At 38.3% G+C, this 27,460-nt stretch overlaps 1 protein-coding gene across 8 annotated transcripts; it reads right to left on the reverse strand.

Annotated features, from left to right (window-relative positions):
• Nucleotides 1-557: 557 nt before the first annotated feature.
• On the reverse strand, nt 558-26,234 carry LOC18437201 (transmembrane protein, putative (DUF2358)). Of its 8 annotated transcripts, none has more exons than XM_088870501.1 (6): nt 26,032-26,234; nt 16,277-16,555; nt 13,280-13,506; nt 5,176-5,256; nt 2,931-3,281; nt 558-768 (listed from the first exon to the last, which is right to left on the reverse strand). In XM_088870501.1, exons 3-6 carry the CDS (start codon nt 13,424-13,426, stop codon nt 667-669), a joined length of 681 nt encoding a protein of 226 aa, XP_088726627.1. In that variant the 5' UTR covers nt 13,427-13,506; nt 16,277-16,555; nt 26,032-26,234; the 3' UTR covers nt 558-666. The 8 variants fall into 8 exon arrangements, 4 of the variants coding, with proteins under 4 accessions (XP_088726627.1, XP_088726628.1, XP_011624493.1 ...); XM_088870502.1 differs by having other exon boundaries at nt 16,277-16,562; XR_016058324.1 differs by lacking the exon at nt 16,277-16,555 and having other exon boundaries at nt 2,931-3,277.
• Nucleotides 26,235-27,460: the final 1,226 nt, after the last annotated feature.

The raw sequence follows: 27,460 nt of genomic DNA on the forward strand, positions 1-27,460 counted from the left end.
TAATAAGCCTGAGGAGTTGAGGATTGTATTAGGTTGTGATCTAAGAATCAAATAAAATAGTGATCGTTAGTTTCTCAAACTTGTTCTTAGAAAGCAACCCTGAAAAATTAACAGGTCACCATGTTGCATCACCTTGAAGTTTACACTAGAAAAATCATCATGCTACCGCAAATCCGACACAACTTGTATAACAATGATTGGCACAAAATAAACACTAACGTGATTCAGTCAATGGGAGGAAGTGTTTTTGCCCATGCAATACAAAACAGTTCTTCCTAAAACCAAAAGCAAGCAGACTTTTTTACGCCAGAGAAAACTGGACATAAAAGTAAATGTCAGAGTATTTTATGATGCATCTGGAAACAACCAAATAGATCCCGCTGTGCAAAATTGAATCACCAAATATGATGGCAACAACCATTGTAACAAGAAAGCAATAGCCATGACAGAAAGGACGGGGAAATGTGACCTGTTTCTCTCAAAAGGACGAATTGCCCTTGCCTTAACATGCATCAGAAAAAACAAAAAAAAAAAAAAACAACCAAATATTCAACATATTCACAAGGCAAAAGGCAAAGAATCCCATTCAGACGAGAAGATAAAGTGCATACCATTACATCATTGTATACAACATAATTACAAGAAAGAATGCGAAGTTCCTTTCATTCACAGAGTTAGCCTCAGAAACTGTACAATAAAGTAGATCACAGCCAAGAAAAGTGCAATCTGGTAGGCATCTCTTTGGAAATTATCATCCGTTTGGAAGTACTGATCAAAACGAAAAAAATAAATATAAATTTTCAGAACACGCGAAAGTCAAGTAATACATGCTTTCAAGTAACAAGTCTAGCTTGACATAACCTATTCATTTATGCTTATAATAGATCCTAAGAGGCAAATTCATGGAACTTTATGTAGTTTTATGTCACAAATGCAAAATGCAATGGAATAATCCATCAAAATCTGAAAGGAAATAAATAAAACAAATTCAGGAAGAAAGAGGCCCAGATAGGTCCCAAGATCCATATCCTCACCCTCTAGAACCTATTAAAAAAATTCTCTTGCCAACTCTGTTTGGAGACAATTGTGGTTAGTAATATTTAATCATATCCTAGAATTGCAAATAATTCCTCTCATATGGGCCTCATGAAAGGTGGAGAGTCTATTTTCAAAAATTATTAAATGACGAACACAATGGAAACATAGTGGTAGAAGGGACCGTACATACAAGTGAAAACGGAGGCCATAGATACATGCGTAGGATTAGGATGTTGGAAGTGAAAGAAGCTTTAAAAATTATGAAGATAGGAAAGGCTTTGGGACTAAATGGTATCCCAATAGATGTTTGAAAATACATGGGGGAAATTGGCATTGACTGAGTGACGAAGTTGTTCAACGAGGTGTTGAGAATAAAGAAAATGCCAGACAAATGGAGGAAAAGTATTGTGGTACCTATCTACAAAAACAAAGGAAACATATAAAATTGTGCAAACTATCGAGGGATAAGCTTATGAACCATACTATGAAGCTCAGGGAGAGTCACTGAGCAACGACTAAAGCATGAAACAAGTGTATCTGAAAATCAATTTGGTTTTATGTCAGGAAGGTCAACAACTGAGGCTATTTTCCTACTTAGGCAACTGATTGAGAAGTTTAGGGCCAAGAGAAAAGACCTCCACATGGTCTTTATTGGTCTAGAGAAAGCTTATGATAGAGTACCTCGAGATTTGATTTGACAAGTGTTGGAAAAGAAAGACGTCTCTAGACAATACATTTGACTTAGTGAAAGATATGTACGATGGAGCGCTAGCTAGGCTACAAACTAGGGAAGAGACGAGTGAGTTTTCAGCGACAATAGGCCTACATAAAGAGTCAGCATTGAACCCTACCTCTTTGTCTTAGTTATGGACGACTTAACTAGGCACCTACAGGATGAGGTACCATGGTGCATGTTGTTCGCAGATGACATAGTTTTGATTGACGAGATCCAAAACGGCGTCCACACAAAGTTAGAACTTTAGAGGAATGCTCTAGAATCCAAAGGTTTTAAAATTATTCAGACTAAGACAAAATATATGGAGTGCAAGTTTAGTAATAATAGGTGTAGAGACAAGGAAGTAGTTAAGATTGATGGTCAGGAAGTAAAAAAAGACCGCACTTTCGATATCTTGGGTCGATAATCCAAAAAAATGGTGAGATCGAGGAAAATGTCGCACACAGAATTAGAGCTGGGTGGGCGAAGTGGAAATGTGCAATTGGAATTTTATGTGATCGCCACATACCAATGAGGCTGAAGGGAAAGTTCTATAGGACAATGGTGACACCAGCTTTGCTCTATGAGGCGGAATGTTGGGCGAACGAAAAACAATGCTCATAGAATAAGTGTAGTAGAGATGAGGATGTTGAGATGCATTAGTGGCAAGACAAGAAGGGACAGAATTCGAAATGAATCTATTTGAGAGAATTTAGGCGTGACACCAATAGACAATAAAATGAGACAGTAGACTTAGGTGGGCTGGCCATGTGTGGCGCCGACCAAGTACAGGAAAGACTGAAACGGGCAAGAGGCAGGCCCAAAAGGATGGGGTTGGAAGTAGTCTGAAAATATATGGGTACTTATGATATCACTGAGGATATGGCCTTTAATAGAGCAGAATGTTGAACCAGGATTCATGTAGCCGACCCCAATTAATTGGGAAAAAGCTAAACTGATGATGATGATACGGGCACATGAAATATAACTTAAAGCCTTGGTTCAGAGAACAAAAATGGCTATATGGTGCCAATCAAGCCCTACCCAGGGCTTTTGGGCAAAAGAAGAAACATTGAAAAATTATTCAATATCATTCATTGTAGGCATTGAAAAATAGCGAGCAATTTTTAGAGATTTCACTTCTTCCACATCAAAACTAACCTGAAGCGTGCCTTACCTTTGTTGGATCACCGGAAGGATCTGGATATACATCCAAGTTCTCTTTTTCTTTAGTAAACCGGCTTGTGATATCTGAAACAGTTTCCACAACATCTTTCCCAGATTCAATTGTGGCATGTAGACGTCGGGAAATCCAGAAGTACATGTGAGCTATTGCAGATGATGCAGAGAGATCCCAAACCTCCTCATGTTGAAGTACTTGACCACTTATCTGATTTAAGGTAAACACAGAACTAACAGAAAGAATCAAATCACCCCCAAAACTCGAAACAAAGAACTTAGGCTTTCCTCTGATTGTCCATTTGATGTTCAGCACACTGGTTGAGAGCATCACCATCTCCTGCACTGTCTAAGACAACACTGGATTTGTATCATCGATTTGACCAAGTCAGAACATAACCCTCCCAAAAAAACAGGGGGGGAGAAATACAAGTACAATAACAGCAATCAAATTAAAAAGAAAAGTCAAAGCAAGTTCTGGATTTACAGGAATGAATAACAGGGGCAAGATAACTATTTCAATTATAAACAAAATCTCCAGTTCCAACAGATTATTACTTCCCTTGACCAGCCAATATATGTTTATGCTTCCATGACATTAAGGTTTATGTAATCAATGATAAAATATTGTGGTTATGTAAATTATTATGCGTACTTCGTTTGTACTGTGAGAAGAGTATGCAATGGGTTACATAGATAGAGTATGCAATGGGTTACATAGATATAAAGTATGTCAACCCAAATTAATCAAATTATCAGGCATGGAAAAATTACTGCATTATACATGCAACAATTATCCATTATAGATAACTATAAGTTGTATGGCATACTCGCAATTCCTATACTAGTAAAATTTGCAAACTTTATGGGCTTGTAGACAACTTCAGCAGATGTTTTAAAAAGATATGAATACTTTCTGAACTTTCAAGCACAGTGGAGCAAGAATGGGGATATTTATGGGCTTGTAGACAACTTCAGTGGATGTTTTAAAGAGATATGAATGCAAAAATGGGGATATTTATGGGCTTGTAGACAACTTCAGTGAATGTTTTAAAGAGATATGAATACTTTCTGAAGTTTCAAGCACAGTGGAACAAAAATGGGGATATTCTACTTCCACGGAATTCTCATACCTATTCCGTGGAATTTCACAAGACGAAAGCATACTTTTGTCACATGTCTATTTGCTTCTTCTCAATTGTATCATAAAACAATGTTTTTATCTTAATTCTCCATAAAAATTAAATTATCCACAGTGGAGATGAAGTATATCATATGACAACAGCCAACAGGTAGCCAATTCATGAACATGTTTTAGGTGAAGTTTTAAGTCCAAAGAAGGATAGAAGAGATCCTTTTCAAATAGTTCTTTTGATGACCTTTTAAGATACAATGTATATAGGATTCTGTGATCAGCAGGATCATGCACAAACTCACACAATCCCAATACCATAAATATGATGAGATATGAATGACTGGATAGAATACGCTAAAGATTAATAGACATAATACTAAATATAATACCAATGCCTGCCTGAGGCTATTACCAGAAAAATTTAATGGACCACTATATTTGTTACAAGTCATAAGGAATGGCCCACAAAAAAATAAAGATTTGCATAGGACAATCTTAAGTTTCTTTAGCCAAAATACATAAAAAAAGCAGTATGTTACATACAAGTAGCAATATAGAAACGTGCGATCATTGTTTCTGCACGTATGCGTATGTACAAGCACATTAACATCAAAACCTTGAGTGTGTACCTACAAACAATCTTATCTTTTGAGTCATTGACCACAAGCAACACAGTAATTGTCTTATCAAATGGATGACTAAAATAAAAGGTGAGGAGGTAGTGTGATCTCAAAGCACTTGAAATACGCAACATTCTTCCAAAGGACAATATAAATGGTCATTTCAAATTAAAATATATAAATGTTTTCATTGGACAATCTCAAACATTCACTGCTGAAAATTTTTCCCTCCTCATATAGCATCCCTTAACACCCATCCATCTCAAAATATAACATACATCCATTTCAAAATATAACATAACATGCATAAAGTAAGCTCTCGTACAGGAAACAAATTTGGCTGAAAATCATACTTTACAGAAGCTAAATTATATCCAAAAGCACAAGGAGTTTGGTGACTCATGAAATGTGCAAGTTCACATGCAAAAGGGACAAGTTTCAAAGCACATAAATATACTAAGTCAACATGTTGTGTACCAATTACTCACCACAGAAGGTTTATCCAAAGCTCCAGTTGCCCACAAAGGTCTCTTATACTTCTCCTGACCAGTAAAAGATCTAACTGGATCCTGTGCTAGATATGACAAGAATATTCAACATTATAGACAAGTAGACAAGCTATGACGCAAAATAATGACAAATATAGAAGCAAGAAGAAGGCCAGATATATGAAAGATGCTTCACATAGTCCCAAATTAAAATTTTCTTTGTTTATCTAGCTAACAAAATTGACTGCATAGTACCTTTTCAATCATTTACCATAGGGCTATCAACATGCGAAGCCAGCTCACAAGCTGGCTCAGCTCAGCTCACAAGCTGGCTCAGCTCAGCTCACGAGCTGCCAAGCTTGAGCATTATGTTTCTGCTTGACAACCCAAGCCATGCTGAGTTTCACTAGCTTGATTATTGAATAAGCCAAGCTCAAGCTTGGCTTGAACATGCATTGTGTTTTCTGTTTCTTCCCCCCTTTTCTTTTTTTTTTGATAATTAATGATCTTGTATTGTATTGGTGATATAAACTTACAAATTGATGTCATATGGACTCTGGACAAAATTGTGTATACAAAGCCAGGAAAAACTTAACACTAGATAGCTGTAGCCATGAACAAGGTGCAACTGTTTCTTTGGCTAGGTTATCTGTGACCTCCTCAAGTTCGCATTCAGAGTGTTGAAGATAACATTTAAGCCTTGTAAGATATCTTCAACCTCAAGGTTTCTTGGAGTCCCCATCGGCACTCTAAGGGGTTTGGGTCTATCTTATAGAATTAACCGAATCCCCTTGCACAATAAGAAGTCCCCACTCAGATCTACACATTGAGTAATAGGTACTTGGCCCCAGCTTCATTAGCGTGCAAGTATCTGCCAGGCCAGAATACAAACACAAGCTATCCCCCTGGTGACTACGGAAAGTACATCCATACCAGCTGGACCTAGATTGCCCCTCCAGCTGCCAACAAAATGTAATTTGATATCAATAGGGGGAGGTGGGATCCAATTCTAGCTATGACAGTATGACATATTTTTCTCTTGAGGGTACAAGCAATATTTTTCCAATTTAGATGTAAATTTTTGTGAGTATATCCCCATCCTTCCCTGTAAATAGCTCGGCTTGACCTAGTTTAATACATAATACACATACCACAGAAAAAATGATGCATATTATATTAGATCATATCATATTAGATGATATTGAACTATATTATATTATATTGACCTCACCTTGAATAGGAAACTCAAGATGTTTTATTCATAAGTTATAACATAAAGATTATATTGTCTATTGCTGTGCCTATGAGTTTGTTCTCAGCTTGTTTGCGGCTTATCTCAGTTAGTTTACAAGCTACTTTAAATAAGACGCCAAGCCAAGTTCAAGCTCAGTTGAGCTCAACCCAAGCTCAAGCTAGTTCTCACCCATGCAACCTGAACTTGAACATGCTCACATATGGCTTGGCTAGGCTCGTTGACACCCTTATTTACCCAGTTTAGACCTTAATAATTTGTCATTATTAAAAGAGTAATGAGAACTTTACCCCCTTTCCCCATCTGGGTCTCCCTCTGCCTCGGCAGACCAAGAAAGGACCAAGGGGTTGAGGTTGTGAAAAGGGTTGAATGCAGATTGGCAGCAAGGTTTCTCTCTTAAGGGGGGAAAGATCAACTTTGATAAAAGACACCCTTCCAAAAATCCAAGTACATCAGATGTTGCTTTTCAGGTTGCCAATGACCATCAACAATAGGCACCCCTGACAGGAGACTCGGTGGTTGGGGATGGTTGGATTTAACAAATTCCATCTTGCAACTTGGGACACTTTGCAAGTCCAAAAGGGCTTAAGGACTGCGTATTAAGAAGCTAAAAGACAAACACTGCCCTCTAGGGAAAAGTGGTGGTGGAGTTTGCCACACGAGGACACTTGTGGCAGCAGGCCACCTGCCATTGGTATGGGCTTGATGACATGGGTAAAGCTCAGGCCTCTAGGGTTGCAAAGGGATACTTCCTCCCACTCGCCATTCATGAGCCAGGTGATATTCTCGGTAAAAAAGGGAACCAAATTAGGCTGTAGAAGGAGAGTTGGCTGGGAAATTCTACTATGGAAGTGCTTTTCCCAAATTGTTTTCTTCTAGAGGTGGACAAGAGATGATTGTTTCTCACTCATATAAATCCTTGGGTGGCCACTTGGTTTGATCGCCTAGGACTAGGAGGAAACTCATTGACACAGAGATACCAGACTTGGGAGGCTTTGTTGCTCCTTCTCAACTCTCAGTTCATTCCACAAAGTGGTAGGGACAAAATGGTGTGGGAAGCAGTTCCCTTTGGTTCCTTATCAATGGAATCTTTTTCCAATTGTTCTGCTGCCTGACAGTGAGGGTGAAAGTTGGACTATATGATCAAGCACAGTGTATATGAATTAAAATTTTCTTTATTTTTCTTATTCTTACACCGACAAGACCACTCACAATGTCCAATTACAAACAAATAACTCTTGAAACAAATAAATAAAAGAAAAGAAACACGGTTCTCACTTGCTACCACTATTGAATATAATTCTATAGATCAAAACCTTAAATTCATTGCTTTATGGGAATAGAAGAGCTCATCAAGAAAATAAAATTTAAAGAAGTAAAATTGCTGGAGGTTACCTCAACCTGGCTTAGTACATCCCACGCCGAATCTACTCCTTCCGATGATGCTTGGGATTTATGATCAGTCTCTTCAGTCTCCCACTTATGGAAAAACCCTCTCAATGACATATGGATCTCGATCTAAAACCAACTACCTAAACCCTCAATGCCTTAGTCTTGCTCAAGCCCTCTTGGCTTGATCTTTAGAGAAATGAGAGATAGAAATCAAAGAGACTGGGAGAGATCTACTAGCAAGGAGATCCTCCCCTCTGCTACCTACTATCAAAACCACCAACTCTAGCCTTACGCGTGACACCTAGAACTCACAAGAGATGGAGAGATGGCTTGGGTGTGCCTCCTTTAGAGAATTGAAGAGAGAGAGAGAGATCTTGGTTAGGCGTGCCCCCCTTAGAAACTTGGAGAGAGATATGATCTATCTAGGTTGGGGCATGGCCCCTCTTGAGAATTGGGAGAGAGAGATAAATCTTAAAGAGAGAAAGAGAATTGGTTTAGAGATTTATGAGGTGGGAAAGCCTCCTTTTATAGATTTTCTATGCCTTAGGGTTTGCTATAATCCGTAGGATTAAATCTTTACGGTCGATCTAGGGAGACTTGTGGGTTGAGAGATGTGAGTCATCCATCCCTTTGAATCACCATCAAGATTCAAAGGGATGTGCTAGAGCCTTATCTTCCATTTCGTAAATCTATTATCATCAAATCTTTAAATAAAGAAAGTATATCTCTTACTTTTATTATAATATATCCATTCATTATTTCTTGAATCATGTAAATTGATTCACAAGATTTATTAAATATTTTAAATATTTGAATCTATCATGTACGTTGGCTATATCCAAAAAGAAATGCCAACCAACAAGGGGATAACTATCACCTAGCTTGGTGATCAAGTTAGTCCCTATGGGTGGGGCGTGCCACCCTTTGGTGGCCACACATGGGCCCCACCAAATTCTCACATGTTCTAAATTAGGCCCTCATATTTATGGAGGGTCTCACATAATTTTAAAAAATATTTTATTTTAAATTTAGAATTTTAAATCTCATATTTTATTTAAAACATTGAAAAAATAATTTCTCTTAATTATAAATCCAAATGGCAAAAATAAAATATCATAAAATTCACAAAAATTCAAATAAACATTCTGAAAATCATATAACATAAAGTTAATTAAAATTAATTAATTTTGATGGGAATTGGATCCGTTAGATCCAAGAATTTATCAATATATGGGAGCACTCCACCTTCAACTGCAGACCACGATCCACCTAGCTCTCTCAAACTAACTCAGCAGTTCCCATGACCCATAGTCCATTGTAAAGACTCATGATCGGACCACCAAAGTAAACCAATAGACTAGGGGATGCAATCCCAGTATACTGATTTCAGGTTCTACCTTAAAGGTAAAAAATATCATGGTCCTTCAGACCATAATGCAACTAGGACTCTGTTGGATGTGTATGGCTATTAAAAGCCTTATGAGTGCTTGTAAATGAACTTATTGATATAATGGAACATGAACTCAATGGGAGTGTGGTCATGTGTGGACCATACTAAGCAAACGAGTTATAAGGGTTTAAGAGCTAGGTAAGTTTGGTTTGAAAAAACCCATGTTATCCAGGCATAGAGAATATACCGATAAGGTTTATAAAGGGCCATCCCTTGATGACGTCAGAGTATGCCCGAAAGAGTGAGCTGATGGACTATGTGGCGCATGTGTGTGATGGAGGCCTTCAGAGACGGGGTCAAGGCCTCATCATCTCCATACCATCACATGGCATGCACATATGATAGCTGTTTTCGAGAAAGCGAACTACCTTTCAAGGTGAAGCTTGTGTGTGGTCGAGGCCTTTAGAGATGGGGTCAAAGCCTCATCCGAGTACCATCAAACGGCACGCACATATGATAGCCGTTTTCGAGAAAGCAAACCACATTTCAGGGTGAAGCTTGTGCATGTGCGAGAGCTAACCCCTATGCACCATAGAGCAATGGATTGCATCAGGTCTAGGTGACCTTAGTTTCGTCTCTAGGGGAGAACCTGAAATCCATAGACTAAGACTACGACCCCTTGCCCATTAGCTTGACTTTGATGACCCACTAATGAGCCCCTGCATGGACTGTGGGTCATGGAAAACATTGGGTCGGTTTAAGAAAGCAAGTGGGGACTGTGGTCCACAGTAGAAGGTAAGAGTGCCCTAGTGTATATTTATCTGTTCCGAGACCATATGAATCATTTTCCCATCAAAGTATTTAATTATGATAGATTTGACATTATATGATTTTTTAGAATTGTTATTTGAATTTTTCTAAATCTCTGAATATTTTATTTATCAAATTTGGATTTGTAAAAATAGAGATGTTGATTTTACATTGATATAATTATTCAAATATGATTTTATGAATTTCTAAAAATCATATATTATTTTTAATATTTTTATATTGCATGGGAAGCCCAATAAGATAAATTGGCCCACCATGTCAATTGGTTGGGGACCATAGGGTTCCACCTAAGGTGGTACGCCCCACCTTGAGGAGCCTTCTATTTTGTGCGATCACGCTCATGGCTTGAGGGAAAAGAAATATTGTGCTATGGAAAGCTTGTGCTTTGAGGAAACTTTGAATCAAATTTTGGTATGTGTGAGAAGGTTTGTACATAAAATAAGAAAGTACAATATTATCATATATCATTTTTTTATTTAAATTAATTGATGAGAAAATGGTTTAACAAATGGGGGATAATAGTTCTAGCACCTTTCATGTGATCTTGATAGTCTATCTATGGAACGGAGGGTTCATATCTCTCACCCCACAAGTCACCCTGACTCGGTGTGAGGTGTAAGAAGCCCGGTTGAGGTAATCTCCGACGCTTTCTTTTGTTTCTTACTTATTTACTTATCGTGTCTTTTTATTCCCAAGAATAAATTTTGTCTTTTCAGACTCTATGGTACAAAAGGATAATCTCTCGCACATGTACACGTTCACCCTCATTGGTGAATCTCAATACGGTTATTTATATACATGTCGTGTGATGATATAACGATGAGGTTTTAAGCCTATCTCTTAAAGCTATTCATCACACGCAAGGACTACACAGTCCCTCGACTCTCATCTGGACATACTCCGACCTCATCAAGGGCTAACCCACTAAACCCTTCTCAGTATATCCCTATGCCCACGTATCTTGGGTTTTTCAAACTCGGCTGGGCTAGCATGTCGAGCCCAGTCCGAGTATCGGCAAATAGCATTTGCCCAGTATGGTCCACACAAGGACCACACTTTCACTGAGTTTATGTGTCAGTACATAAAATGCTTACACAAGCTCTCGTAAGGCCTTTAATGGCCACATAAACCCAACAGAGGCCTTTTATCTGGCTAACAAGAGCTTGGTTCGCTCCTGCCCCTCTGAAGGTCCACATATTTAGCTGCCTTGTCAAAGCAAAAGGGCTGGTTAACAATCTTCAGCAGAGGGTATTCACCTAATGAAAGCTAGTGAGGAAACAACAAACCATCTGTTCCTCCATGATTCTGTCACTGGTCCTCATTCTTAATCTTTTCGATGGGTGTTGGGTACCACCAGGATCCATACAACAATTATTTGCAGCCTATTTTCCATATGTTTCCCATCCTTAGGGCCTAGCCTCCACCCTCGCCTCAGTATGAACCACAAGGATCGAACTTAATAGGCGGAGCTTCAAGAGGAGTCTCAGTTAGAGGTCATCACGAATAGGATCAAGGAGACCATCATCTTTTGGGAACAAAAGGAGTTTAGGTTTGTTTTGATGTATGACTTAGCACTTAACAGGAAATCCATCTTAGTGTCCAGGATCCATCCCTAATATATTATATATTGTTGAAAACATTATTCCAATAGATTTAAGCAGCAAATACATTCTTATGAGGAAATGATGACTTATGTAGTAGCCTCCAATAAAAAACTTTTATCCAAGATGACCAGATGAAACCTCAAAGCAACTATACATGAAACGTTCACAGCACACAGAGGTACTAATAAATGAGCTATATAATTGGAGAAGAAACTTTATTGTGTTGTAATTATTTTCTAAACTCTCAGTCATTAAGGGACAGTAAAGTATATAACAATAAGAATAACAAATAATAAATAATGACTCTGAAAATAATTAAAATTAAAAATGTTGCCTAATGGAGAAAAAGAGAACAGTATCATTGTAAGAAGATTACATGTAAAACAATAAAGAAAGATAACACGAGTTGTCATACTCTGGCTGCCAATGGTATAACTGAAGTACTTTTTCAACCTAAGACGGGTGTCCTTTCTCAACACATTCCCATTTTTTGGAAAGAACCTTACATGCGCATGGCATTCTCTCTCTTAAAACTAACGCTTCAATGATTAACCCTCAAAAGATTATACATGATATATTCTCTACTCGTCCAATCCACAATGACACCAAGATGAATTTCCAGGCATTCTAACAACTCAAAATTATTTCAAATAAATGTCATATCCTTCATTACATCGATTCACAGGAAGCAATTGTCGACCACGATCACAAACAAACCCATCCTTACAATTGATACTTTCAATATGACAACAGGTAACAACCCCAAGGTAAAAAGGGAAATGATTTCCGAATGCAAGGGAAATCCTTCCTCCCAACTTTAATCATGGGAAAATACCCTCCATTGCATTGTTCCTAATAATAAGGAGACTCTAGTTAGAAATAGAGGAAGGGAACAAATGGTGGCCTCAAAAACGACCTATTTTTCCTGTTATTTCGTTATTTCTATAAGAAGCGACACCTTGCCACAACACCATCTCCATCAAAATCAATAATCATGTCTTCATCCTGGCACATTTTACATGACACATCCAACAGAAGATCTATGTGAATATCGAACAACACATTTTGAACAATGTGTCAAATATGGAGAAGTATAAAATCAAAACTGACAATATATAATAAGAAACCATAAGCTTCGATCAGCATTGAATGCTGGGCCGTTTGTTGAAGATAAGCATACATCAAATCCATATGAAGTCTTACCATGAGCGGATTGTATCCATTGGGCAAATATAGGTTCGATCAAGATTTGTTTTTCTGGAGTACCAAAAGCAAGCATGACGTCGTTATGAACATAGAGTTCCATACACATTAATACAACAAACAAGCATTAGCAGTCCAAGTACTAAATAACAGATGAGAGTTTGCAAAGGGTGCAAAACCAATGAAATTAACCAAATAACCAACAAAATGATACAAGTTCCGGTAGGTTATTTGAGACAGCAACTCAAGAGGAAAACATACAGTTTCCTTTACATAATTTCGCAACTGACATAGCTTTCTAGTTGATAGAAAAGTCTGGGTCTGTCAGTTATTTAGCAGCATTGTGTCATGGAACTTATCAAAATAATATTCAATGGCAAGCAATACTTATCCTAAAAGCTTCTCAACACAGCTTTCAAAAGAAATGTCAACCTTGTACTTGACCGATATTGAAAAAGTTCCAAGAGAACGATTGCCTTCTCGTAACTCCAGAATATCTCGTGCAAGCTGCCTTGCTGTAGATTCTACAGCAGGGCTACTGATGCACTCAAACTCATTACATAATTCACCAAAATCCATGCTATCAACAAGTCTGTCAGCTTCAGATCTTTCATTTAGAGAATCTAAGGATACTTCAGTCCCTTTTGAGTCATTGAAAACTGCCATTATCAAGAAAAATAGCTGTTAATCATTGTAGCAGTTGGTCAAATAAATAAATAAAAACTGTCAATGAAATACAGTTCAAATCTCTGCCAGCTTCTCCATCATATCAGCAGTGTAGTTTTCCACACATAAAAGAAGCTTAGATGCAATCACTGACATATATCATAGTACATCAATAAATTTCCAGCAACCATACCAGGAAAATGTATGAGCTAATGGTTAGAGCATGTTCTTATGATGGCAGCCTAGTTTGGCTGCCTAGGCTGGGGCGATGCGCCCAGGCCTTTTGGACCGCCTAGGCATTAGGCAGTCCATGTTTTGACACACTGGCATTGAGCTCAAGTCCAAAAGTCTTAAGGACTCAGCGACGGCGATGTCTTGACATCATTGGCAAAGGTGACTCTTAAAGCACATGCCAAAACAATGTTTTGAGATGAGAAGGAGAGATAAAAACAAATGTTGACAAGAAGAATGAAAAGCAAAAATTTCTCACCACAATTTTTTTGGGGTTATGTGGTCATTTAAAGGCCTTATGAGAGCACGTATTGAAATTATATAGTGAAATATTGGCTCCAGTGGGAGTGTGGTGAGGCATTGCTAATGTCGAGACTCACCTGAGTTTTGACAGCATATGGCTCAAGGTGATGTCTAAAACCCGTTATCCTGAGCATTGTGTGAGCAAAACCGATAAGGGCTTTGATGTGGAGTCATCCCTTGATGACGTTGGAGTTGCACCCAGGACAGATACGCCAGGGGACTAAATGTGAACCTGGTGTATGGTAGTTGACCAGATAAAACAAGGACCTAAAATCTCATCATTATTATCACACGACAAGTACACTAAAGAGCCATCCGGGAATGGGCCCTTTGGTTAAAGGTGTGTGATGTATACATGTGCGGAAGAGATGACTCCCTGCCACATTGGCCTGTGTTGGAAAGACCTATGAAGCATAGTGCTAAAATGGGGCCTGAACTTGTCCTCAGGGAGAGACCTGTAATCTATGGACTAGGATCGTGTCTCCTTCATTTATTGGATGACTTTGACAGTCCAATCATGAACCCCTGCGAAGGGCAGTGGATCATAGGAATTGTTGGACCAGTTTGATAAGGTATCAGTGAGATCCGATCTCTAGAAAGGAGGGAGTCCTCAATATATTTGTTGTAATCCTAACTCTGTGGATCCAATTCCCATCATATCTTCTTAGATATGTTTTAATATGTTTTAATTATTTTTCAGATAATTAAAATGAATTTCTAGACCTCTCGGGGTATTTTATTTTACTGCAAAATGATTTTAAATAAAGAAAAATCAATTTTTCAAATTTATTTTAATCAAAGAGGAAAATCAAATACTTAGTGGCTTTATAAAATTTACTTTAATATCTGTAAAATATATTTAATGTATTGGGGGCCCATTGGGATTTACTAGGCCCACCAATTAGTGGAGCATGGCACCCAAATGACCACCCATAGGGTGGTGCTGCCCCACCTCCTTGTTTCTTTCTATCCTATTTGAGGCATGTGTCAAAAGCATGCATATTGATTTGAAAATTTTAGGAAAGAGTTTGTGTAGAGATTATAATTGATTTCAAAAAGGGAACGTGTAAGAGTTAAGTAATTTCTCTATACAAATTTGATGGGAATAAAGTTATGGAACCTAAGGGATAATGGTTCCACCTCATTCCTTTAATCATGATGGTTGACCTAAAAAATGAATGCAAAAGATCTCTTCACCTCACAGGTTTCCATGATCAAAAGTCAAGATTAAGTCTTATAATAATATCAAAACCCTAACCTTAGAAACCCTAGCCTTTATGTTATATAAACCAGCTATGGGGGCTCATTCTCTACACCTCGTATCTTAATCTCTCTCTCTCTCTGAGCCAAAAGAGTGGCATGCCCCTCTCTAATCTCTCTTCTCTATCTAAGATTAGAGTTTGGAAAGGAAAAAAAAACCCTGAAGGAGTGGCACGCTTGAGCCACAAAGCTTAGCCATAGGTCTTGGCCTTATGCTATGTGTCGAGCGTTGGTCGAGATTATCCCATGTTATGCTCTCTGCTGGTTTTGTCTAGGCTTCCCAAGTTGTGAAACAAGTACTTGAACCTATATCCCATATGCCATTGGTGGAGGAGACCCAGTGTGAGGTGTACGAAGTCCTTAGGGGTCACTTGAGGCAAGGTATGTGGTATTTCCTTATTTCATGCTTTCTAGATTCAATTGCAACTTTTATGTAATTTTTAGATTCATTTTATGAATGTAATTTCGTTTGATGACAAGCAAGTAAGAGTCCTTGGTATTCTTGTGTTTTTATTCTGTATTAGGACACTTGTATGGTAATACATAAGAAAAGATTAAAAAAATTAATCGGTATTGACTTGCCCGGTCACATTGTGCTTTCAAATTTATGGCAGAGAATTGCACTAAAACAGGTGCACCGAATTAGCAAAGAATACATCATGCACTCTAAAAATTAGAGTTGTTAAGATAAGAATCACTTGTTAAGATAATAATCACTCTAATTGTCAATCAGTGAATATCTAGAGAAGAAAAACAATAAGAATCAATGATTCCACATGAAATGCAATGCGGCAGGATGCCACAAGAAAGCAAGCACCAAAAAAATCCATCAGGTGGTCTAATGTATAATAGAGACATAAAGTACTTGCGAAAAAGCATGCCAATAAGTTAACCACATCATATATATCCTAAGTGTGTGATAGAAAGATATACATATTCCAGTTTCAGCCATTAGCAAGTAGCTCAAACCTGATATCAATCAAGTGCTTCATGTCAAGCTAAAATTCTTAGGAAATTTTCTCTGACTGAGTTTCTGCCATGCCAGACTCCCAAGATCCTTTGGCGATGCATGGCGCTGTTTATCCACCACTCATTCTCCTCCATTCCATATTTGTGAGCCAATCAACTCTTTCCATAGAAGGATGGTGTTTTAGGCATCTCATCACCACGGCTTCCAAAGCAATGCCTCGTAGCTCTTTTATCTTTCTAATGCTCAAGCCCCCTTGTTTATTGGAAGGCACTGTTCACCTGCATACTAAATGGAACTTGTGTTGACCTTGTGAACGCCCCATAAGAAATCACTTTGAAACCTTTCAATTTTTTGGCTACAGATGCAACTTCTTACACGGGGACAGAATAAATTGGTAAATTTGCTAAAGTGGCCTTGATAAGGCTGATCCACACCCCCAAGGATAAGTAGTCAACTTTCTCTTAAGCCATTCCACCACTACATCCATTTACTTAATAGGTACACATAGAGAGGCAGTCCCGAATATTTACTTATTAATATGTCTTGCCTCAAACCCAGTCCTAGCAGCTAGCTCCTCCAACGTTTATAGACTCATATCAACTTATATGAGCTTAAGATTAAATGAATTGATTTAGAGATAGATGTAACTTCAAGTACCAAACAGTCACATATTAGTATTCGCCTTTTCTCTAGTTCAATAAAGATCAGGGCATCGTCATAGATTTGCAGATGCAAAATTACCAGCCCTTCAAGAGAAGCTTGAAAAACCATGGATCACACGATATAGCTTTCGCTATTTGATCCAACACTTCTCAGTCTACAAGGTCGTATCTTTTGTCGGTGTCTAGCTTGCATATGACACCTGGCACTTTGTTTTTGTGACTATCATTTCATGGGTTGTCAAAAGCCCATCCAGGATCTGGTGGCCTTTCACAAATGCCCCTTGCAAGAAGATACGGCATGATGCAACACTTCTATTAATCTAGTTGCCAAAACTTTCACCAAAGATCTTATAGGTGCTAATGATGAGCCTTATGGCATCTCTGTTTGTGGATTATAGCAATAAAGGTCGCATTCATAACTTTGTGTTTGTGGATGATCCTTCATTTACCCTGAGAGGCTTCTTTTCTATCATCAATAAGTTGGAAAATTCCCAAGGAGATCATTTAAAAAAAATAATAGAACTTTAGCATACTAGTTTCAAAGAAATCATATGTTTTATATATATCATGATGTAGAAACTTGAAGCTTTTGATGTGCCGATATCTCCCTTTTGAATCAGAATCAGACAACTCATATATTTATAGTTTTTTGAAAAAATTGACTATTTCAGGGAAATACAAAAGGCATACAGATTGCGTGTAACAGAATCAGTCCAAATTCATGGAGAGAGCACAGCAGTATGAAAAAAAAAGGATGCAATATTTTCTAGTTAGGATAGAGGTCTACTAATCGCAAAATTGTTCCCAACGGCACTGTCTTTCGCAAGGATCCACAACTGCATTTGCCTATAGCCAAGAGACAATCCTCTGCAAATCTCAAAGATCTAGACAAAAAATTATTCCAATATCTAGAGGCAGGGGGATGATCTTTTTGCCCAATTTATGACATTCTTAGAACCAATCCCCTTTGACTAGAAGTGAGTAAACCTAACTTTTATTGGCCTTCCAATAGGTCTTGATCCCAGGCCAGAGTCCAGGTAACAACCCGTTTGGGCCCACTAATATGACAGTAATATTCCATATGAGACACTTTTGAATGTGCCCACAATACCTACTGGTGTTGGGACGGCTCACATATTAAATATTATGCAGTTCAGAATGTCGGATTAGGGCGGACATTGTTTTTTCTTTTGGTTGGGAGGGGGGGTTAAATTCTTCTTAATCTGTTGTCTTTGCAACACCTCCCTCTTGTTTGTGCAAGGAGACAAAAGAGGAGAGAAAGAGAGAGGACAAGATTTCTTCAACATCAATGGCAGTTAGTGTTTTTATTCTCAAGATTGTTTCTGTCTAAACCCTGCCTTCTTCTTTCTACTTCTTCTTCTTTTTCTTCTTCGTACATTTTTACTTTCTTTTAAAGGAGATTATGCACTTTTTACAATGGTGCAAAAATCTGCCATCAAACTTTAGGAACCCTATCATAGCCTTGTCGGCATCAATCTCAGCTTTAGATTCTGTAGAAGAAACCCGCCCTCTTACACCTCAGGAAAGAGATTCTAGGTTTCAGGCTAAATCTTCCCCCAACACTTAACCAAGAGGAAACCTATTGGTTCCAGCGTTCTAGAATCAATTGGCTCAAAGAAGGGGGAAAAAACATTGCTTTCTTCCATAAGACAGCCAGCTCCAAACGTAGGGGGAATGCAATTAATCAAATTTCAGTAGGGCCCAACTCTTTCTCCCAGCCTTCCCAAATTAGCAAAATGTTCATTAGGTTCTTAAAAATTCTTTTCTCTAAACCCACCAACAAGCGCCCTACTCTGGGGGAATTAACCTTCCAATCCATCTCCAAAGCTGATTTAGATATATTATAAAGGCTTTTTTCCATCGAGGAAATTCACAGTGCTGTTTTTAACCTCCCCAAAGACAAGGCTCCAAGACCAGATGGTTTCCCAGTAGCAATATTCTAGAACATTTGGGACACAACTGCCCTGGACCTCTTGGCTTTCTTTGAGGAGTTCTTTTATAAAGGGCAGCTAAACTCAGCCATAAATTGCACTTTCATATCTTGAGTGCCCAAACAAGAAGGAACCAATAGGATGCGAGACTTTTGCCCAATTAGCCTACTCAACTCCTCCTATAAAATCCTCGCTAAGGTGCTCGCTTCCCGACTACAGGAAGTTCTTAGTTCAATCATTTACCCAGCCCAATCTGCCTTCGTGGCAAATAGGCAAATCCTAGACGGAGCCCTAACAGCTCATCCACACCCGGTTCATATCTAGCCAGAAAGGCCTAATAATCAAATTAGACTAGGAAAAGGCTTATGACATGGTGGACTGGGAACTACTAGACTCTATTCGAGTCTGTATCGGCTTCGGCCGCTCTGAAGAAAGTGGATACGAGCTTCATTCGCAATCCTTCTTAATGGAAGCCCGGAAGGCTTCTTCCAAGCAGCCAGAGGGCAAGGAGATCCCCTTTCGCCTTTCCTTTTCACCCTAATAGGAGAACATTTTCTAGAACCATTTCTAGATTATATGACAGCAGTCTCATGTCGGGTTTTAGGTTTTCCTCACTTGGCCCTATAATTTCACATCTTCTCTATGCAGATGATACCATTATCTTTTGTAATGCCAATCCATTGGACTGCCTATGAAGATTCCTCAAAACTTTCAAGCTATTGACTAGCCAAAACCAAAATGATAAGTATTCTGGTTGAAAATGCAGAGTTAGAGAATCTAGCCCATCACTTAGGCTGTTCAACAGAAACCCTCCCCTCCTCATACCTAGGTCTGCCTCTTTGTCTAGGAAAACCCAGAAAGCACCTCTAGGATCACTTGATAGAAAAATTTACTCGGAAGTTTGCCTCCTGAAAAGGCCGGTTCCTTTCTTTTGGGGGTAGAATCACCCCAATTAGAGCCACACTCACTAGTATTCCCATCTACTACATGTCATCTATCTATAAAGAAAGTATAGGATCAGAGGAAAGAACAAAAAAGAATATATATATATATATATATATATATATATATATATTAGAGCAATGATCCAATGCAACGGATGTATCATAGTATAATGCCATGACACTTCTAGAAAACCATGTTTGTGGTATTTGTATGACCCCAAATTTTGCATACACACTCTCTTCATCTCAATAATCAATCCCCCCAAAATAAAAAGTTCAATTTGAACCCTAAATATGGTCAAAATGAGTCCCCTCCAATAACGAATCTAGACCATTCATTTTGTGAATTTCAAGATCTTAGCCTTTATAAACTCAAAATCATTTTTTCCTTTTGTAGAATTGTTCATCTAATGATAATAAAGCCATCCAAAGAAGTTAGAAATGAAAAAATCCTTCTAAGGCCTAGATCTAAGCATCTCCCAAAATGAACGACCTATGTTAATTGGACTAAAAAATACTTTCTAAGTTGTGTTTTCAATTTTTTCTCTTTTTTGTGATTGCTCATTAGAATGAAAAGAGTGTATATTTCAAATTTTGGATCAAACAAATGGCCATAAGAGGATTTTTAGGGTTGTTGCATCATATTACTATATACCGGTTGCATGAAATCATTGCCCATATATATATATATATATAGGAAAAAAATGAACAGCGATTTCGTCTACCCTCATCTATATATATATATATATATATATATATATATATATATATATATATTTATATATATATATATATATATATATATATATATATATATATATATATTTATATATATATATATATATATATATATGGAAAAGTCTTCCCAACGCCTATAGGAAAAAAATGAACAGTGATTTCGCCTACCCTCATCCCCATACAAAGTTCATCGCACGGTCACGATTGTCCGGTAGTGTTTCATTTTTCATTTGTTTTTCTACAAATTGGAATGATCTGAAATTTGGAACGTGCGTACATCTTAGTGAGGCACACCTAATAAAAATATAAAAAAAATAATTCGTGAAAAAAATGACTAAAATACCCCCAAAACTTTTATGGGGTATTTTGGTCAATTTTTTTCATGTAAAATATTTTTTTGATATTTTTCGTAGATTTGCCTATTTTTTATGAACACACGCTCCAAATTTCAGGTCATTCCGATTTGTAGAAAAAAATGAAAAGTGAAATACTACCGGACAATCATGATCGTGCGATGAACTTTGGACGATGATGAGGGTAGGCGAAATCACTGTTCATTTTCGCCTATAGGCATTTTGGAGTATCTTCCTATATATATATATATATATATATTCTACGTTATTGATTCAATGATTCTAATTGATGAGCTAAACCAGATAGTTATATGAGTGAAACAAAACTACTTTTTTTTATGGATTTGTAGTAATAAAATGGAGTCTCATTTCCTATGTACAAGAGGGACCAACATAAGCAGTGGAAAATCTGCTTGTGCTGGCGAGGACCGCTATGCTAGGGCGGGCCAGAGGAGCAGCGATATTCATTGATGTGATTCTTTGTTCTTCAACAGCCCTAATCATTGAAGCTTTGCCCTTTGCTTTGCCCCATGTTGCCTCCCTCCATTCTGATTCATTCTAATCAAGCTTCCTTCCTATTAATGCTTTAGTTCCAGAGCCAAAGACCGTAGTTCTCGAACGAGCAATCAAAAAAATTCTGGAGCATCCTCTTTCCTCCAACGATCGTGATACCAAGTAGTTCTTGACGAGCTCTAATATGGTCGGATTTATAAGTAAGCATCTCTTGTAAAATATAAGCAACACCAAATCCCTCTCTCTTTCAAATCCCTATCTTTGTCATCCTCCAATTGGAAAAACTTATGCGAGATTTTTTGTGGTCCGGAACGGTAGGTCACAAAAAATACCACTTAATAGCATGGAAAAAATTTTGTATTCCAAAAAACTTTGGCGGATTGGGAATAAAAAATTTAAGAACTATGAACCTCACCCTTTGGGTAAATGGTGGCGGAAACTTTCTTCATTTCATCTTGTCTATTGAAAACAGGTCATTTGTACTACACATAGAATGGGAAATGAAGAGTGGTTGGGTAGATCCCCACATCATAGGTCCTCTGGTGCATGGAAAAGCATCTCCTTCACCAAGAGTGCTTTCCTTAATCACGCTAGACTCAAACTAGGCAACGGTCATCGCATAAAGTTTTCGCCTAACTTTGGATTAGTCATACCCCTCTCAACATATCTTTCCCCTCTCTATATTTACTGGCTAGCAACCAAGCAGCTCTTATAGCTGAATATGTATAGTTCAGTGGGACCAACCTTGAATGGACCCCAATTTTCAAGAGAAACCTCTCAGAGCAAGAATCAAACTCCTTTACCTCGCTCCTTCAACTTCTAGACCCCATCTTTAGGTCACTGAATCAACAAGATGCCCTAATATGGTCTTTGACCTCCTCGAGCTCTTTCACAATTTCTTCTTTCTATAGTTCATTCCTCTCAAATCTAAACTTCCAACCCCAACACAACAAATCTTGGTCGCTCCCTATCCCCCATAAAGTCCAAGCCTTCATCTGGGTCCTCCTTCATGGAAGGACACTAACCTTATACCAACTACAACGTCGCAACGTATCAGTCCCCAACCGCTGCATTCTTTGTCACCAAGAAGAGAGATGATTCCTCAACTTTTCATTCACTGTGGAATCTCCATGGGACTTTGGTCATCCCTCCTTAATCTATTTGGTCTGCAATGGGTCACTCCCCCAACCATGACTATCCTTTTTAAACCCCCCCCCCCCCCCCCCCCCCCCCTTTCCCCGTTCACAAAAAATGGAAAACAATTATGTCATTTATTTATTGTGACTCTACTATGGAGTTTGTGGATAGAGAAAAATGCAAGAACTCTTAGAGGCACACTAAAAACCCAGCAATCTATTGTTGAAACGCTATCAATCATAATCTCCCTTTGGGTCAAACCAACACCTATTTTTGCGAACATCCCAATCTTCCACTTTTTGACAAACTGAGACTATTTACTTAACCTATCTACCCCTTCAAGTAGACCTCGGCCTCTCTGGTCACACCCCCACCCCTTGGTTTTCTAAAACTAAATGTAGATGGCTCTTCCATAAGGAATCCATGATATTGGAGGGCTACTTTCAAATTCAAAGATTCCACATATGCAGAGGCTTTGGCCCTACTCTAAGGCCTCAAGAAGGTTGCACTTATGGGTTGCAATGCTCAGGGGATTATTGTAGAATCAAATTCCAAAACCACCATCCTTTGGGCTATAGGATCACCCCTGGAGGCTCAATTCAATGTTTGAGCATATTTCTTTCATTTGCAGCACCCTCCCACAAGTCCTCCCTTGAAACCTATCCCTCCCTCTCTCCTCTCTATCTCTCCTAATCTTCTCCCCCCTCATTCAACTTTCTCTCCCCCCCCCCCTCCCCAATTTCATCCAAGCTATGGAAGGGGAAAAAAAGAAGGTTGGAAGAAAAAAAGGAAGAAGAAAAGGAAAAAATAAAGGAAAAAAAAAAGGGAAAAAAAAAGGAACAAATTTGTCGATTTTTTACAGAAGTCTTTCTATCTCTCTATATCTCTACGTCTCAGAGCTCTCTTCCCTATTCATCATGTTTCTTCTCTCATATCTGCCCCCTCTACAGCTTTCTTCTCTAATTCTCCTCTCCATGGCTTTTTCTTTCTAACACTTCTCCTCCTCTCCCTCTTCATCTAGTTTCTTCTCCTCTACAAGCCCCTTTCTCATCTTACATCCCTCCCCTACCTCTCTCCTTGGATTTGTTCTCTAACTCTCCTCCTCCTCCTCAGCTTATCCTCTCTTTCTCTCTCTTATTCCATCCATAGTTTGAGTGTATCCTATACTCACCCTCTCCCCCACCCACACCCTACGAGTATCTCTGAGTCGCAGAAAGTTGTAGCAGAGGATTGTTCCACGCAGGACGAGCCCACAATCTCTCCCCTCCCTCCCCTCCCTCACTGGGTCTATATTTGCCCTGCTGACTTGTTGCCACAAAAGAAGGCTGCTTTGAGATCGGACCAGACCACTCAACAGACTCTCTCCCCTTTTACCCCTCTCTTGCTCACTGGGACTACCTCTGTGGTGCCCATCAAGGCCCCGTCTTAACACTTGATTCACAAGTTTATAAGATACAACCACGCACCAATATATCCCCGCAAGAAGCTCAGCTAGTATACCAACAGAAGCATCCCTCTCCATCTTAAATTCCTTTTGTAATTTTCCCATCTTTAGTGGTTTCAGGCCTGTATGGTTTTGAAGACTTTTTAACAAAATTTTTCGACCACCTTGTTAGGCTTTTTTAATTACTAAACCACCTTCCTCTTCCCTGTATAACATTCGGGCCCTATATAAAACCTCTTTAATTACTAAACCCCCTTCCTCTTCCTTGTATAACATTCGGTTCTATATAAACCTCTTACTTGTTGTAGTCTGATCTCCCAATTTGTGGGATGTTGTCTGTAAATTAAGCACCTTGTAAATTATTTACCCAATATATAAAAAGTTTACATATTTCAAACAAAAAAAAATAGTTTTTTAAAACAGGGCTATGTCTTTATTTTATTTTATTTTTATTATTTATTTTGACAAGATGGCACTAGATGGGCACCGTGGCCCTCCTAGGTGCCTGCCTTAAGCTTGCCTAAATGCACGCCTAGGGAAAAAGGTGGCCGCCTAGAGCGCCCACCTAGGGCCATCTAGTTCGGCTTCCTGTATAGACTGCCGAGGCGGCCAGGCGGCTGAATTTTTTAATACTTAAAAACACAAATATGAAGCCCTTGACACATGTGAATTACATGATAAATTATTAGGGAAGTCCTTTGAATATATCATGGGTAGTCCCTCTTTTCTATTTAGAGCAAAGGGTTTCTACTCCCCAACATATGCGTCACATGGAGCTTTTAACAACACGCAATTCCCATTTCTCCATCCATTCTGGTGTGTGATTCAAACCCACTATGCAATGCTGATCATCTGATAAATGACATAGTCTCAACATCTACAAAAAAAAATTCTAAGACGCTGATCTCATCCTTGGCATTTTTTTCACCTATGTAATTTGCCATGCATGGAATTAGTATTCAGCAATCAGCACATGTTTGATCCATGTCAGATGCTGACAAAGTATCTGTGTCTTTGTATCATGGTTTTCACAAAGGAACAGTGGAAAAAAATTGAGCATTAGACTTGAATACCTTAAGTCTTTTAGAAAATGTCGATATCCCAATAGCAGCATTTTGGATAGCAAGATGAACAACGGGATTTTGTTCATCATCACTATCATCCAAGCCTTATCCCAACTATTTGCCTTCATTTCAAAGATCAGAAAAAAAAGGGGGGGGGGGGGGGGGGTTGTGTGTGGGATAATGCAGAAAAACATGGAGATTATACATTTTAGATACTGATACACATCCACATGAGGTGAGGATTTCCATGAGCAATTATTTCATTTGAGATAATATAATCTAAAATTTCCAACATCCCAGATACCAATATGCCCTTATTCATTTGAAAAAATGAACTTGTCGTCAATTCGTGCAACTAAGACACCACATTCATTCCAATGTCCATGACATTCTACAAAGCCAATTGAGCTCTAGGTCATGATAGAAACTAATATCTCAGTGTCTGAGATAATGTTGTTGGCGTTCAAAAATTTAAAATGAAGAAAGCGTAGAGAAAGAAAAAAGAAGCATAGCAACACAATACTCACATTCATATTTTAGAGCCTTAGAGGACTTTAAAGACCACAATTTTTCCAGATTTATCAAAATCAATACCAACCAATTCCGCGCCATTTTTCACAACTCTCAAATTCCTTTTTCTCTAGCGAACCATTGTACTCAATACGAGGTAAAGACCAATGGTGGGGAAATAAATGGCAAGGCAATCATGATTATTTTTCCATTTATTTCCCCTGATTCTCATCACCATTGTTCATTACCTCATTCGAGTACAACGATTTACCATAGTTGAAAAACAAGAAAATCGGACAATATTTCATCCAAAAATTCAAACAAACTGAATCCACAAATGGGAAACTGAGAAAAGAAAAAAGCAACGGTTACAATATTAAAAGACTAGGAATTCTAGGAGGAGGAGGAGGAGAATGAGAAAAAGAAAAAGAACCAACCTCTTTTGAGAAATGGTGAACGTGGGTTCAATGTAGAAATGGATGAGAGAGCTCTGCAAGATTTTGGGCAGTTGTTGTTCGAAATTGGCCTTCCAAAGGAGCACCCGGCAGAGCTCGGAGGAAGCGCAGTCATCTCTGTCTCTCTCTAAGCTTCTCTCTCTCTCTCTAGGGTTTCCAGACCAACAATTATAGCGCCTTGCCCACCAGCAGTTCCTCACTCTTCTGTTCATGGCTTACCCCAATTCTGACCAGAAGTTTCTCGCTGCGGCTCCCTCAGCCTCTCATCTTTTCTCGCGCATGGAGCGTACTCCCGAAGGAGTACTGTATACACTTACTCTCTCACGCAAATTACTTCTTGTGTTGGGTAGTTTGATAACCGTGAACATATAGGGCAAAGTCACGAAACTTTCCTACCTTTTCACGGTTGAGCTGGTTTCACTCGTTTGTTTCACAACAAATAATTTCAAATTTGTCTTCAGGATCTTAGCTTTTCACGGGATTTCATTGTCAAAAATTTGGAATGTTTTGCTGTCATTTTTTTCAAAAAAACGTGTATATATATATATATATATATATATATTGAATTTCTTTTTTGTTCTTTTTAATTAAAGCCCATGGATTCGAAGTAGGGACCTAGGATAGCAATCGATACTTGAGTCATTCAAGCCCAAGCTTGATTCTTTTAAAATTGCAGGTCGACTTGTTTGGTAGTTTGGGACAAATTTAACAGGAGCTCTATCAAATTCGCCTAGTTTTGGATAAAATCTTTAGGTTTTTTATTGATGCCGAAGTGAAGTGAATCACTCCCTCCTATATTTGAATCTATCGGTTCTATTTTAAATAAAGCTTATGATGTTCAAAACTTACCCTATCTGATTTGGGTGAAAACAAAAAAAAACTATCATATGAAAAATTAAAAGATCAGGGTTAGCGAAAACATAGTTTGCAGTTGCGAGACTTACTGCTCCTTTGTTCTAAACAGTAAGTATTGCCGACTAGATCTTGCTCAAATGGCTAAAACCTTAAAATTTTAAAATAAAGAAAAATAAAACAAATTTAAAATTAAAATTGAAAACTAAAACTAAAATCAGGTCAAAGCATTCAAAAAAATAAAAATAATGAAATAAAAGGAAATTAGTGGGAAACTTACCAACAGGACCCCCGCATATGCCATCAGGTGATAATGTTGAGGAGCCCTCGTCCTCACATGCTTTCAGCAAAACGTGAGAGTCCATCTTCCTCCTGGCATCTCACAAGACTATCTTTGACCTTAACAAAAAAATAACTCCAAAACCCTCTTTGGAAACTAGGTTTATTGGGCGGAGGCCTGTAGTATAGGTTTTCACGACTCTAGACACCTTTTCGGACTCTAGACTGCTCAAACCTATCGAGTTACACTGGGCAAGCTAAACTTGCTTGTATCAGATGG

Source organism: Amborella trichopoda, chromosome 6 (genome assembly GCF_054954075.1).
Source record: "Amborella trichopoda isolate Santa Cruz 75 chromosome 6, AtrichopodaSantaCruz75HAP2 v2.0, whole genome shotgun sequence".
NCBI lineage: Eukaryota > Viridiplantae > Streptophyta > Magnoliopsida > Amborellales > Amborellaceae > Amborella > Amborella trichopoda.

Excerpts from the sequence above, each read along its gene's own strand:
- LOC18437201 (XM_011626191.3), bottom strand. The coding sequence starts at position 26,164 with ATGACTGCGCTTCCTCCGAGCTCTGCCGGGTGCTCCTTTGGAAGGCCA. Across the intron at positions 13,507-26,031 it reads TTCACCATTTCTCAAAAGAG|TTTTCAATGACTCAAAAGGG; the intron begins GTTGGTTCTTTT and ends TGATAATGGCAG. Across the intron at positions 5,257-13,279 it reads CAATATCGGTCAAGTACAAG|GATCCAGTTAGATCTTTTAC; the intron begins GTTGACATTTCT and ends TATCTAGCACAG.